Source organism: Hylaeus anthracinus, unplaced genomic scaffold, assembly GCF_026225885.1.
Source record: "Hylaeus anthracinus isolate JK02 unplaced genomic scaffold, UHH_iyHylAnth1.0_haploid 5, whole genome shotgun sequence".
Taxonomy (NCBI): domain Eukaryota; kingdom Metazoa; phylum Arthropoda; class Insecta; order Hymenoptera; family Colletidae; genus Hylaeus; species Hylaeus anthracinus.
In genome coordinates this window covers 5,742,316-5,758,145 of record NW_026535322.1, presented here as the reverse complement: position 1 = coordinate 5,758,145, position 15,830 = coordinate 5,742,316, and the positions used below count along the sequence as shown (strand labels likewise).

Sequence of the window (15,830 nt, the reverse complement as noted above, 5' to 3'; positions counted from 1 at the left end):
TCGTCGGTCGAGCGGCTCGAAATTTACACGACGAAAATAGCGTTGCGCATAAAGCGAAGACACGGTTCGAAGGGTGTTATGTAACGAAAACGGTGCCATCTTCACCCACGATATACATACCGTGACGCAATGTTGAAAGAGTTTCGTTCAAGCGCCGCGAGTGCTAAAATTATGCGGGCTAATGTACGCATCGGGGTAATACTCCGGCTACCGGTTACCTCGGAGTAACTAAGGTTTGACGATCATTAACCGGGACTACTTGCTTTCTTCTTCGTGGTTGCATTATTTATAAATGCACCCCGCTGCTCGAACAACCGGACTGCGCAATCACGCGCAGATAAATCTTTCCTTCCTACTTCCAACTGAAAATACACGAAGCGGCTCATAATTATTCCAACTACAGTGAATTGTAACTTCACTTCGAACGGTCTAGTTAAACCGCGTCGATCGAGTTAGCAGCTCTATCCGTGAAATATGAGTTCGTTCACTTTGCGCCAGCCCAGTGGCGTAGTCAATTTTTTAGGCCCTCAGGCGCGGGAAATCATTCTTGAGACCCCTTACTTTTATTCAAATTGTTGGCGTGTACAATACACACGGCAACATACTAGGTTGCGTAATAAGTCCGTTTGCATTTTAACGTGGGGGTAATACCGTCAATTTTATATAGAATTTATCTAATTTACGATATAGAAGGTGGTCCTCCGAATACCACTTCGGATTAAGTGAACATTGTTGCTGGTAGTAAAAATTTGTTGTAGACAGCTTTGAATGCTTTCAAGTGGGTTATATTCTAATGTTGCTATTTTTTTTTTTTTATTTATGGACACGTAGAAAACATATAAAAGTCACTAAGAATTTTTTCAATTCTACTATTAATAACTCTACCAAAAATTTATTAAGGGGGATTCTTGGTTTGTTGGAAAAAAATCGATGTTTTTTTTTTTCAATTTTATGAAACTATGTACCTTTTAAAATGAACAGTTTGAATTTCATTGAAGAATCCAATGAGCATACACAAATATGCCATAACAAATAAATTAACAAATAAGTATGAATATTTGGGAACTCTTTGGGATTAATGATGACGATAATATCTTTTGAATTTATTTTATCGGCACATTTATTGCTTCTTTAGGTTGTAGGATTTCTTGGTTATACTGTAACATGTTCTTGATGAATTGTAGCCTTGGTAATTTTATATTTAGATCCTCGCGCCATAAAAGGTGGGGAACACTGACGTGCTCGTAAAAAAATAGTTAATTCATAAACGAATTTTATCTTTTTCTTGTCTCGCGACGGTTCTCTTATTTCATCAGGTGTAATAATAAGTTAGCCTCTTAACACGTTCCGCGCGAAATGATTGTGATTAAAGTCGGTAATTAATATTGGTTACACTAATGGTATTTATATGCCAACGGTGATGGAGCAGTATATCATGCGTAGTTGAGACGAATTTATAATAATTTGATAGCAACGTTGATCTCGATCGTTCGATCGAAATTGCAGGTTAAATCGCGGTGATTTATCGACAAATTATCAACCGCGGAATTAGAAATGCATGGGGCCTATATAAAAACAATATCTCGCGATTAATTGTCTCCATTTGAGGAGTCTCTTGATATTAATTACGAAATAATTGAAATTCGTAACGTAACTCGTTACTTATCACATCGGAGAATAATTTAAAATCATGTACCGAATCAATGGAATTTCTTCGACAGGCAAAGAATCTGTCTACGCAAAAAGTGCATAAACGTCGTCTACTAATTGGAAACATCCGTATATCTCACTGTTCTTGCGATCCTGCCGCGACCCAGCATTCCGAAAAGAAGAAAACACCTCTGGGATTCCCCGAGTCGTTGCGCTTCGCATTCCTCGTGACCTGAAGAAGAAGCAACCAAAAATAAGAAAAAAAAAAAAAAAAAAAAAAGAGAGACGAACTTGTCGCACATACGGCACCCGACTGTAAACTATAGGAAAAAAGAAACTTGTCGTTACCTCCGCGAGTCTTTCGCAATGGTGATGAACATTCTTCACGACGCTCGACGTCAATCGGGGAATCCCCGCAGGTCTGCACCCGTGCGCTCTCGGTGTACTCGTCGCAGAACAATCGCCTCGTTAATTCGCATTTACGCAGGAACGTAATTATTTCCCCGACACTTCGTCTGAGCCAGCCATTCTTCCGGCGAACCTGTCGTCGTTAAGCCTCTGGCCGCCTAACCGTTTCCTGGTTTAGCTAAGAAACATTCGTTTAACTTCGTGCCTGCCACAGATAGGAACAATTATTTCAGGGGTGCTCTACCTATAATGTTAATCCATTCGTTCTCAAAACGCGCCACTGCGAGTCTAACTCGCAGTTGCCAGTCCTTAGACAATTTTAGAACGGAGTTCGTATTGTCTTGATGAATATTGAATAGATCTTAGGCATAATTTTAACACATTCTTTTTATTCTATACACTACATATTTACAGCGTTGATATTTCAAAACATATTTTGCAGTTTTTATCGTCGCTGTAACGATACAAATTTGCGATGTGCAGCTACAGAATTTGATTATTTTCTTCAGGACTCTGTAATATGACACTATGGAAACGTAACAAATCTCCAGGTCGGGAATCCGTGTCGTCTAAAGGTCTATTTACACATATCCGTAACGTGTCAGTTCCGTATCCGTTCAGTTCCGTAGTGTTCCGTCGGTGCCAGTGATTTTAAATATTCTTCTGTTGTTTTTGAACGGGCATGTTTGCACACGTCCGGCACCGCTCAGTGACGTTATTGATACGGTACGGATACGGAACTGACACGTTACGGATCTGTGCAAATAGACCTTAAACGTAAACGTATGAGAGTCAATGTCGGAATCCACGTAATAACACACCGACTGACTCGGTAGTTTCGGTGTTAACACAGTCCAGCGATCTTCCGACCTTTGGAGAAATAATCACTTGGATGCTTCCACACTTGGTTATATCGCTAGCATCCATCTTCGCGTTTCCACTTTAAATATAAACTTACGACGTTATTAATTCAGTAAAACAGGATGGTTGAAATGTTCCATAGGCGAGTGGGAACCCTTCGGCCTCAGTTTTCGTTTATCCCTACCGCAGTTACCGTAACCGAGCGATGTTCAAGTCCCGGGCGAGCATCGAAGGTAGCTCGAGGAAAGATTGTCTAGGAATTATGGGTTGCACCCGCGGCGCTGCGCTTCCGCGAGCTAGTAGCTACCAGTCGTGCATCCGCCAAGGCTATCGACTCTCTCATCTACGCTTATTTGAATAATTGAAGTCGATCTGGCCAAGCGAAGAGATCGCCGGATCGAGCGTGCGAGCACGTCTGCCGGCGGCGTCCACCTTCGACGCGACGAGCAAGAAAGGAGATGCTCCACCAGAGGGGATCCCTTTAATCGCCGGCACGATGACACCAATAATACCGATAACGCCACTCTCGGTACCGTGCCGATGGTTTTCAGAAAATACGATAAAAAGATATTGACAATAATGATACCGTGCGGGCATTTAGTCCGCTTGTTAATGACGTGATTGGATTATAAAACCACGGGACGATCGGCATCGCGCGTAGACGCAAATTAGTCACGAATGGTGAACCGAACGAAACGGAACGATTATTATTGCTACGCCGAGATCAGTCGATTAATCGATTTCGACGGTGGTTGGGAGATCGCTCGATGGTTAGATTCCATCGGTTCGACATTTTTCATAGACCTTGTCCTCTAGAGATCACTCGTTAGATGAACTTTTAATTAATTTTAACGAGGAATTTTTAAGCGCACGTTGTTTTGAGCTTCTTTGGAAAGAAGAATATCGAGAACGAAAGTCATTGCAACCGTTCGTGACTAGAGTCGGGATTTTTACTAGTTGAGCTGTTTTTCACGAGTGATATTTTATGTTACGACGAAAATACTCGAACACGCGCAAAAAATAATTTTACTGTTCAACTATCAATTTTCGTAAGAATTAATATGTATTCACAAGTTTTAAGATATCTCGAATATTTGAAGGCCTAAACGGAATGATGAAAACGAACAAATAATACAAACATAAATATTTATTATGAAAAAACTGTGCGCAGTGTGAACGAAGTACATGGACGAATTTTTCTTGAGGTCACCCTTAAGAAATAAAAATTCATTTCTTGAATATAATGTACATTATTATTATCACTATTAAATACATAATTTATACTTAACGTTTGAAATCGCTTAAATAGCTTAAAAATTGTCTACATAACGAATTACATAGAATTATTTGCATAATTATTCCTATAATTTAAATTCTAACGTTTATTCTAAGAATAGCAGACAAAAAGTAGTTCACCTCTCATCCGATGTTCGAGGTTTTCGTTTACATAGGAATTTTCCTCGTCTCTGGTTAAACGAAACCGAAACATAAGCTGCCATGGCGCGTTATCATCTGGAAATGGGAATTTAAGTGGCTTTGTTAGTTGCGAGCAAAGCGGTCCAATTTCAGTTCCGGCGGAAGTAATAGCGTAGTTTGTCACCGACTATCATTGGGTTGCATAACTGTGGTGCAACGCTTGGGAAAAAATGCTTCCTCGTTGATGAACGTGGAATACCTGGGCCGAGTCCACAATGTCCCTAGGGTGTTCTATGCAAAGCAACAGCACCTGTCGTTGACACTATACTAGTAGCGATACTACTAAATCAAATCTTAAATAAAGAAAATATAATTATTCGTAGTGATTGCAGATGAATTCATTGACTTGGCAATTGTATTCTTCTACATTTTATCTTTCAAAAATTGATTACTAAGAATGTACGAATTATTAATTAGGAATACACGTTTCATAGAATTTCATGTTTTAATTGTTTTCATAGGATATTCTCACCTAACGAAACAAATTATTACAGAAATTTTAGTAACAGAGATTAGGTCGAGGACTCGGAAGGTTGATAATCTATCGTAACAAAATAAAGAATAAATACTTTTACTCGCTACAGTTATAGGAATAAATAATATACAGTTAAATATACGACTGTAAAGGCACAGAATTAATTTCTACGCCTGATATATTATGTAAGAGTATTTGACTAGCGTGGAAAAGTAAGCGTTCAACTACATACTTCTTTAAATAATTTTTTATAATCACATTTATTCGGTTTTTCTGCAATGCACTTTCAACTCTAGACCTTTGTCTCGTTGATTATGGTTCTGTGAATACTATAAGGTATATGTCGAAAGCAAAACTATCAATCATGATTGCGTGGGTGTACGGCCCACACAGCTTGGATGGAAAGCAACCAACGATCGGTACGGCACGGAACGTGTCGATAACTGTCGGTTGAAGGGTTAATAAAGAAAAACGAGCTGTTTTACCACGTCATAATCATAATTTAACTAGTCACTTTTCAGCGTTATTATTAGTTTACAATTTAAACATTAAATTACATCAGTGCTTCGAGGCATCGTAGTCGGTACTGCTAACGAGCTTCTGTCTTTGCAATCCTGTTTCTCGCTGGCCACCGCTCGCAAATTTCACGCAGACAATTCGTACGATTTCCGCAATTGACCGGTTGCCCACGCTCCTCGATTGTACGATAGCGAAAATTTACTACGAACGCGATTAGTTTATTTCGACGAATCCGCACGTCCGAAGGACAAGACACAACATACGAAGAACACATGATCGATGCGCGTGATTGACAAGTAATGATCGTAGAGACACGTATGTACACGGAGTCAACTGTTTACAATAAATAAGTCTTTAATAAATATACTACTAGATTAATAGATCGTTCCTACAAAGATTCGTAGCGAGGTCAAGATCATTCGACGGCGGACATTTCCCTCCCGTAATCGCGAGAATCTTAATCGAGATTCAAGGAGACGCATGGCAGAATCTCTCGGAGACGTTGACGGCCAGAGCCGGGCAAAATTCTTCTCTTTATAACAAATGAAAGATGAACAAATTTTTATCCGCTACTTTTACGACAGAAGTCAGAATTTTAATTGTACAAGGGAAATATTTCGCAATGCTGGAATAAAAATTGAATCGTTCGATTGAATAAATGGCTCGAATTAATCGCTGCGTGGCGGTACGTTCATCCGTTATTCGAACGAAACGTTGCCCATCTCTGGTTACGACTGGTTCCTACTGTACTTTACAAATCCTTGGCGTTCTGTGAAAAGTATAAAATGCAACTAGATCATCGAGCGAGGCTCTAGACGATGAACATTCTCGGAATCGCAGTATATTTCATCGCGTACGCTAAGATTTTTTCAATTGCTAATAGTATCTCTTCTTTGAAAATTCATAAAAATACCACGTCGGTGCCGTTTCTTTTTCTCGAAGCTTCGTCGAGGTTGCGAGGTATGTACCTACGGATATCTTTAATCACTGATATCCTTTGCAACGTTAATCGTGCCGCGGGCAATAAATAATTTACGAACGAGATTTTAAACATTCATCTACGACCATTTCAGGCCTGGATTACGGGATCAATTTCTTTTTAAAGCAATTTTTGACAAATAGAAAATCTGTCGAAGAACAGTAGAATTTGGCTCTTCTAAGACAACGTTAACTTAAAATATTATTACAAATAGCACGTTATCTTACTTCACAGTTATTTTATTCTTAGAATATTTCTGTTTTTGCAATAACGAAATAATACAATACTCTTGCAATTAATGAACGTATCTAAAACTGTGATGATCCAAAATTAGAAATAAGTGTGATTATATAGATGCAATTGGAAGATATTTTTAATAAAATGACACTGATTCAAACAAACGAGGAAATTAGCATAACAAGTATATTTCGTTGATATTTAATCCACTTGTCAAGAATATTGCCTTTATTACTTATATCGAACAGTTATGTTTTATTTTAATTTCAAATCAGATTTGCTCAGATCCGACATAAATGTAAGTATGCGCGAATATCGTGATTGGCTTAAAATATCAGTTTGATAAATCAGTCGAGCCGGAAAGGGTGAAAAGCAAGAAATTTCGAAAACTCGAACACACTGTTGCGGATGATTACAGTAGTTCGGAGGCAATGCATCTGCATTTCGTATTCTCGCGGGTCAGGCGATAAACGATACAACGGTTTCATTCGATCGACATCAGTGATAAATGAACACAACAATCGTGTCCGCGTCTCGCAACGTCCGCGTAGCGGCAAGATGAATTATTTTTCGTGAAAGTCTATCGATCAATCTTATTATAGAGTTACAAATTTCTGACAGTCAGGCATCGCCGTCGATAGAATACAATTTATCCTTAACGTTAATTTTACGAGTAAATATCTCTAACAGCGTAATACTCTTCTTAGTAATTTAATACTTTGGATCTTTCCACAAGAACCGTACGAATTATTAAATCGTTTCCCCGTTCGGGATTTAATTTCCTTCTCGATTTGCTTACTCGAGCAGTTATTCGTATCTCTCCTATCCGTAATTGCTTCGTTCGAGAATACTTGCTGTTTCGCACGACAGTCTAAAATCACACGAGTGATCATTTCACGTTCTCGCATTAAATTACAACGACGAAGAAATCAATTTCGCATTCCCAGCGAGCAGTTGCCCCGCGAGCAACGCCGCTTTTAAACTTAACAGCTTTCCTCGTCTTTACCCTAAAAGGAACGTCCTCGCGATACGTCTTCGGACATCGCCGTTAATTCTGCTAATTAATTTAAGTCGAAGAGAGAAGAACGTTTATCGGTATCCTGATTTTCTTCTATTCTAATCGCCGCCGCGACCAACTCATCGTCGCGTCGATGCTACCTACGAGCAGAGACGGGAAAAATTCTTATTTGGATTCGAATTTCAAGTAACGAATGCAACGAGAACTTGAGAACTTTTGATTCGTTATTTGTTGAATTAAAATTAGAATTTGAATAGTAGAATGTCATTGTATCGCATTTCATTGTAAAAGAGCAGAAATTCGTCTGCGTGACTTCTCGCATGGTATCTGTGTCTTTATTCTTTGTTTATTATTCGTAAAATCAAATTTTGCCTATCTCTGCCGACAAGCCTCCGTGGCGTCTGTTTCGTCGATCTAGTCTCACCCGCGTGATCCATCCAGAGTTGAGTAAATTTCTTGTCTAAATACAAATATCGAATGGAAGGTTTTAATTTCGTTATTCGTCCACTGAAAATTACAATTTTAAATTAGAAATTTAAATTATATTTTACTTTAACAATCGTGTGTCTGAAAGATTTCAACCATGCGCTGTTAATTGTATTACTTATACGTTTCGCTTTGATAAAACCGGCAGACATCGTCGCTGCCTCGACGCTTGTTTAATTACTGTTAAACGTTGATTAAAAATCGCCACGCGGTGTCTAAATAAAGAATAAAGAAATTACAAGAAGTGGAAGAAATTTTGCCCATCTCTGGCTCCATCCTCGCGTCTCGAAGTCGCGTATTGTCTCGTTTCTCGTTGCTCCTCGCGCTCGCTAAAATACTATCGTTGCTTCTCTTACTCGTGAAACGCTCGCCGCGCTAATTAGGACAGGTTTTCGTCGAATAATGTACAAGGTGTTCCCTGTCGCCGGAAGGGAAGATCGTACTGGGTGTCGACGGGAGAGAATCAGCCCTGGTTGATGGGACGAGACGCGAGCACGACTCCGAAGAAGCCGCCAATGTCTTTACACAACTTTTCTGGTATTAGCTTAGCACCCATCAAACTTCAACAATTTTAAATCTGGATGGAAAAAAAGAAACTGTGATCATTTTTGTTTCAAAATTTAATAATATCAAGTCAATTTCCTGGTAAGAAAGCTATACCTACGAAGTTTATTTTTTTTTTTTATATAAAAAACAAAATTCAGGCTCTTTATAAATAATATAGTACCAGTAAACTATGCACCAGAAATTATTACTGTTGCCTAGTTCAACCAGGATCAACTAGATGGGACTTACTAATGAGTTTCGTTTAATTAAATTAATTAGTTAATTTTGCCTTCGTTCCTAAGATATTACGTATTACACAAAACAGTTTTATTTTGATCTCTTCGGACCCAATTTATTTGAAAACTACAAATAAATATTGCCGCTATAAACTATTGACATTTTATATGAAATTCTCTACAATAGAGAAACACGGTAAAGTCTCGGAAAGATAATACTGTTTGTTTTGTTTTGAATATGCCAACGCGCAACGTTTTACAATCTACACTGAAAGTGAGATATAAGGTTTTGGTGATTTTGGGAATTCGATGCGCATTGCGATGCGCATCGAATCTGAAGGGATTCATATACCGTGGACCACTGATCGGATGGAAGAACCACTAAGAGGTAAGTGGTCTGGGCCACTTTGGGTTTCTAAGAAGTCTTGCGTTGAGATATCGAACAGGTATCGAAATACGTATTGAATAGCAAGCTGTGCGGCAAAGGTACCGATAATTGACCATGTTCCAAAATTGGGCAATTTTTATTCCAAATAAAGAAGAAAAGTTCCAGATTTATTCGTAAGAATAAAAACAAATGAATCCTTCGACCACTGTTCCTTCCCCACAAGTACTTCAGCGTCGTTTGCATCAGAACAACCAAAGGATTCGTCTGTTTTTATTTTTATAAATAAATCTGTAATATCTTGTCTTTATTTAGTAGCACTTTCTAGTAGTCGACAGATTAGATGGTGTTCAGTCATGAATTAAACTCTCTATGGGGCTAACCAATCCGAAGGTTTTCTTAAAAACACCTAATTACAGCAATCTATTCGAATTGTAACTTTTACAACCGCTGGACAATAAAATTAAATCCTGAAGCGAATGTTTGGATAACACTAAATCCTCTGAACTCTATAGCTCAAGTTCTATTCCACCGTGCAGAATTTTACTAATTTTTCGTAAGAAGAATACGTAAGAAGGACGTATCGAACTAGTGCTCCCACCGGTCGCGAGCAAAGATCACATTACGCGTATGATCAGGTCTTGAAATAATTAAGCGTGCTTCATTTCCGTTGCTACAAACATCGACAGTGGCACATGCCGTTACTCGCGAGCATTGAGCCGTCCATGTCGTTCAATGCACTAGATCAGTCATGGGCAATTAGCTAATCGCGAACAACAATCACACCACGCACGTACTCAGATCTTGAAATAATTAAGCGCGCGATGCTTCATCTCCGTTGCTATAAGGATCAACTGTGGCATATGCCGCTGCTCGCGAGCCTTCGGTTGCCCATACCGTTCTATACATTAGATCAGTCACGAGCAATTAGCTACTCGCGAACGACGATCACACCACGGATTTACTCGGACCTTGAAATAATTAAGCATTCGACGTTACATCTCCGTTGTTGTAACCGCCATCAATGGCACACGCTGTCGCTCGCAAACACCCAGTTGCCCGTGGTTGCGTGAGCCAGAAGAATCGAGTTCGTCCGTGTTTATACCCTGAAACGGAAATGGTATCCATGGTAGCGGCTGATCGCGAGCGGCCGACAAATTCATTCATTTTCCATCGGATTACAAGTATTACCAGGGCAATCGCCATTAAGAAAATACCCGGCGCGAATCGCGTTCGGTTGGCCCCTCTCGTAATTAGCTCATTCGCTATACTCGCGAACGGTCCCGGAACGCGGCCTCAGCTCTTTGCACCGCGACAGGGACCTGCTCGAAGATTAAACGCGAGTTACGTGCTCGTTACGCGGCCCCGCCGTTTGATACAACCCGTCTCTTCCCGTGCATAATTACGTCTCTCGGAGTAACGAGGGGCTGAGAGCGAGAGAGGGAAGAAAGAGAGTCGTCTCAGTCGACACGCTTTTTCGTGACGTACCATCCCAGGGCCAAACGGGCTGTTCCACGTACCCAGCCTCCTTCCGTCGACACGGACCGCGTCTTTTTGCGACGATTATTGGAAAAGTGGCTCGGGAATCGATAGGAATCAAGATCGATCGTTAGCCGGAGATGTTTAGATGATGTCTAGATGACTTCTCTTTGTTCGCGAACATTGGAAACTCTTTTTCCGATCTGTTCAAGTAGTACTGGTAGTTTGATGGATGACTTTTGCTTTGTTTTAGTCAAGACTAAATATTGATCTCGTCGAGAACTGCCATCCCATTTTCGCGACGTACAATTGTAATTCTTTACTTTTGTTCGATAGTCGTTGTATTCAACGAATTCGAATATTGATATTCTCGTTCCAGATTCTGATAGTGAAGACAGTTTGTTACTACGATAGCGAAGAAATCCTACAGTTAACCGACGAGTTTAACTCGAGGTTACAAACCCATGCACATCGCTTTTCAATACAGAGTTTTAAATTAAACGAACAAGAAAGTTTCTTTTAGTGTTTTGAAACAACTGTCTCGATAATTGTGATTAAATGAATTTTCGATAGAGCAAGAGGACAATTATTTTTTTGCACGAGTGTGTATCTTCTGCATCTACCCAGTTATATGACCCATGAGTCTGTACCCAACAAATATATTCTCTTCAAATTAAAAAGAATTATCAAATGTAACATGAAAAACACCTCGGTTCGCGAATTATTACAGTATAGTGACTATGTTTGACCATTCACCATCTCGCCACTAAATAGAACATCTCAGTTCGCGAACTATTATAATCACCATCTCTAAACATCTAAATACGTGGAGATGAAATAACATCAATCCGAAAAAGCCTAGAAATAAATCACATCGATCTTGACTTTTCCAATTCCCGTAGCACCGGCAGTTCGAACACCGGAAATTCCCCGGAGCACGCGCGATGCGCACGCGATCGTCGTACATGAATGTGAAGTATGTCGTAAATCGTAACGTAGTATGAATACTATGTACACGTAAGTTTACAATGATTCCCGTGGACACGATCGGTCGTGCCGAAAGCGAACGGGCGCCTCACATGGCCAAACTCTCGAGCGAAATCTCCGGAGTGGTCGACTGTATAGTTTCCGGCGTGTCGAGCCTGTCGTCTGGATTGTCGGGATCCTCGAGCGATCCGGACTCGTCTTCCGGCAACCTGAACTTGGTCGGCGTGCCAGTGGTTTCGATCGAGGTGGCCAAGGTCGACTCTAACGTAGCGGGTTCGTTCGATACCGTCGAAGACGGATTGTTGTCGTTTGATAAGGACTCGATCGACGACTTGGAGGCGTCCACCGCGATCGATTCCGTGGAGGAGCGGCTCGAGCTTCGGAAGGATCGATCGGAAACGGTCTCAGGAACTTTTGGGGTCGCAGATTGGGTAGTTAGGTCGGGCGTCGTCGTCGTCTTCGTACGATTTCTCGCGAAAGCTTTCGAGACGCCGGGCTCGTTGTTCGCGGGGGAGGTCGGTTTGGTTCTGCGCCTAGGCGAGGTTCCTCTCCCTGAAGGGACGGTTGACGCACCAGGAGACCACCAAGAGGAGGATGACGTTGCGTAGGTCGGTGCGGAAGTTGCCGTGCGCGCCGCAGACGTGTTGCCCGTTCCGCCAGGCGTGAACCTCTTGCGGCCCAGAGTCACCGCTGGCTTCCTCCTCGCTGGCGGGCCCTTCTTCTTTTTCTTCTTCCCGTCCGTCAAATTAGGCTTTTTACTCTGACTCATGCTGCCAGCGGCGCTTACTTTTTTTGCATTTGACGCTGGTGGTTTGCTCTTACCGTTGCTCGCGGTGACGTTCCGGCCGCCGGCTGGTCCGTCGGTCGCCTCTTCCACCCGCAGCTTCCGCTTCTTGGATGGAACTGAGAGGGCCTCTCTTCGACAGACCTCCTCGCTCGCCGCGCCCTCGCAGGATCTCTTCGACTCCGGGGAAGTCCCGTTCGAGCGCGGACCCTCGCTCCTGGCCGCATGCCCGTTGCTCTCCTCCGTGATTTGGCACTGAGGACCAGGCTTCTCGCCCGGCCTGCACCGCCGTTTCCTCTTCTTCCTCTTCTTTCGTTTGCGACACCTGAACTTGTCCCTGCCGTCCTTTTCCTGGACAGGAAGAGTGGGGCAGAGAGACTGCTGGACCAAGTCCCCTCGATGGCTGTGATGTCGGTGCCGGACGTTGTGATGAGCGCCCAGCATCCGCCTCTGCAGAGCTTCGACTCGCTCCGACGAAGCGACCTGAGTCAACACTCTCGCGTAGGCGGACAGTCTGCCCAGGTTGTGACCCTTGGCCTGTACCCTCCTCGGCTGGCCACGACGGTTCAGACCCAGGTAAAGCGTCTTCTTCGTCGTGGACCATTTCGCCGAACTGTACGTGTTGTAGTTGTGTTGCTCCAGGGTCTCGTTGAACACGCAGTCGTCTGTGTACTCGCGCTGAAACAGAACGTGGAAAGCGACTGGTTACTATCAGAATACAACGACCATCGAACAAATTTAAAGAATTACAACTTTATGTAGTAAATGACCACGCAAATGTCCTTCGCAACGGACATGTGTTACCAGTCTTTGTCGCTAACGTTCAAAACAGTTATTCTGCTTAGATTATATTGCAAGCTAGAAAATGTTTTACATCGAACGGCAATGTCCACGTGTCGTTAACTTGGGTATGGATCGTGAAACATCGGCTGGGAGGTAGTCATTTAACTGCGATTTAATTGCGTAAGCCTGCCACTTCTCGTTAGCGAAACATCGAGCGAAAGCCTTTTTAAGAGATTCGCTTTTTCCCCTATTTAATATCATCGTAACTATTTGAATTCCGAACGTCCTTCAAGTATTTCTTATTTATTTTGTTGCCTATCTGAATGTGATGTGCTGTCGTCAGCTTTTTTTAGGCGCAGATTTGAATGTTTGCAAAATTATTTAATTTACTTTACAATGACACCATCGATGGATTTTCGAAAACGTACAACATAGGTGGCATTCCAGGCGGCATCTTCATAAGACGAGGCCGTACAAATGCTCGTACCCCGCTATTGATAAATGCCTCAACCATTGGTGGCAACTATGTTGAAAAATAATCTAAGCATCGTGTACTTCGTTACGCGATAAAACTGTTTCTCTAATAATGGTTTCCTTTCGCTTAATTGCTTAACGTAACTTACTTTCTGGATCGCCTTGATAGCAGTACCAGCTCCATCTAGAGAGGCGTTATCATCACCTAGGTGGACATTACTCTTGTAACATAGTTTCATGAAAGTAATAATCGCTCCTGCAACCTAAGACCGCGGCTCAGCCGATGACCCGAAAATCACAAACACGTTCGGAATCGCGCGTCATTCGATTTAATGGAAAGGATATCCTCTGAATATTCCCAGAAGCTTCCAAGGATCCAGCGATCGTTATCAATTCCGCGCGGCTATTATTCGTCATTATCACTTTGTAATTGCACGGCTGAGCGTTGGGGCCGCAGAAGCGGAGAAGCGGCGCGCGAGTATGTCCTCCCGTTTAACACGCAATTCCGTTTCGCCGAGCGACGCGTAAAACGGGGCTAACATCGCGGCGAAATATTAACGACGCTTCCCGATGGAAGACTCGAACGAGCATTAAGCATAACGCGGAACCAGCCCGACCGGACAGCGGACGAGCCGCCGCGGCGAGCATTATGTTTTCGCTAGTGTTGCGCCGCGCTATGATTTTCTCTGTCCGCTTTATGGTAACTCGTTTCTAGATGAGCGGAAGTGGCCGCGGTCTTCATCGTCTCTAATTACAGCGTTTAAACGCTACGCCGGTTGAAAAATCCGCTGGCAGAACGCGAGCGTAAAGATACGCGCCAAGTGAAAAACCGACTTTATGGCGCCGAAACCGATGGTGGTGTTTTCATACGCGGCACAATTTACGAGTCCCCTCGAACAGGGAAATTGTATGGGATCCAATCCGTTCGCGACGGTTCCGTTTATGCCCGTGCCTGGCTGAATTGTGACTTATTTTTCCGACGTACGTCGACCGGCGAGTTTTATTGATTGTTAAGAGCAAAGAGGTACCCAGTATGCGGGCTCCGAGAACACCTAGAAGGCGTGTCTCCCCTTCGCAAGTGCTATTGGCGAAAATAATAAACAGCTGACCATATCGAGGGGTTTATGGGTGAATAACATTGACGAGGATGAGCCGAGTAACGATTGAAATTGAATGAAATTATTTCAATTTTAAGCCACCGAGCTCCATTTTAATTAAACGGCCGAAAGAGATCGAGTAGATCCGCTTCTGCGAAAGTACTTCAGCGATCATTCGGACGCGGAGTTCGCAAAATTTATGGATTTTTCATTGGTCACCGTTCAACTTCGACGATGAGCTATAATTGTGCAAACCTTCTTTATTTTTCACCCAAAACGGGTTTCGAGATCTTATCAGGTATATCTTATCTTATCAACGGTATCGATCTACTTTGGTGATATTAATCAGATACTTGCGAAGTCTACTTTGAAAGGGTACAACTGTAGGGTGCTGTACATTCAGTAGAACCCTCATTTTCGAAGCTTCTGCGACTTAAACACATTACTCTTCGACTGTTCTATTATTCATGTATGTATGTATACGAGTATACGCATCGGATGTTCTTGGGAAATGTTTCATATTTACCCTGGTGATCTAGTTTGATGGGATACGATCTTACAATTATTAAGCTGCTCTATCATCTACACAGATCATGTTCTCGTCAAGTGTCCGCGTTTCTTATTTACACTGCAGTTCTACTCTAATAGGATACAATCTTAGGAAGTTGCTCTATTATCACGCTTATCACGTCCCTGAGAAGTTTTCCTTCTCCTATTTACCTGCAGTTCTACTTTGATGGGATACGCACCGAGTTAATGGTTTTAGAAGTACAATGGAGCCTTCATTATCTAAATCTCTGTTATTTAAACACTTTACTATCCTAAATACTCGATTACACACGCGTAGCACGTTCTTGGGAAGTGTTTCTTCTCTTATCGAACCTTTTGATCTACGTTGATAATAAGATGGAATCGTAGAAAACTGCTCCATTATTTATACGAAGCACGTC

General features: G+C 42.0%; 1 protein-coding gene across 1 annotated transcript; it reads right to left on the bottom strand.

Moving 5' to 3' along the window:
• Positions 1 to 10,146: 10,146 nt before the first annotated feature.
• LOC128895966 (serine/arginine repetitive matrix protein 1-like) lies at positions 10,147 to 14,365 on the bottom strand. The gene is made up of 2 exons (XM_054159034.1): positions 13,933 to 14,365; positions 10,147 to 13,204 (listed from the first exon to the last, which is right to left on the bottom strand). The coding sequence occupies exons 1-2, from the start codon at positions 14,020 to 14,022 to the stop codon at positions 11,831 to 11,833; spliced, it is 1,464 nt and encodes a 487-aa protein (XP_054015009.1). The 5' UTR covers positions 14,023 to 14,365; the 3' UTR covers positions 10,147 to 11,830.
• Positions 14,366 to 15,830: the final 1,465 nt, after the last annotated feature.

Bases quoted from the DNA above. Each gene is read 5' to 3' on its own strand.
- LOC128895966 (XM_054159034.1), bottom strand. From the start codon at position 14,022: ATGAAACTATGTTACAAGAGTAATGTCCACCTAGGTGATGATAACGCC. The intron at 13,205-13,932 runs GTAAGTTACGTT...GTTCTGTTTCAG, and splicing joins CTATCAAGGCGATCCAGAAA to CGCGAGTACACAGACGACTG.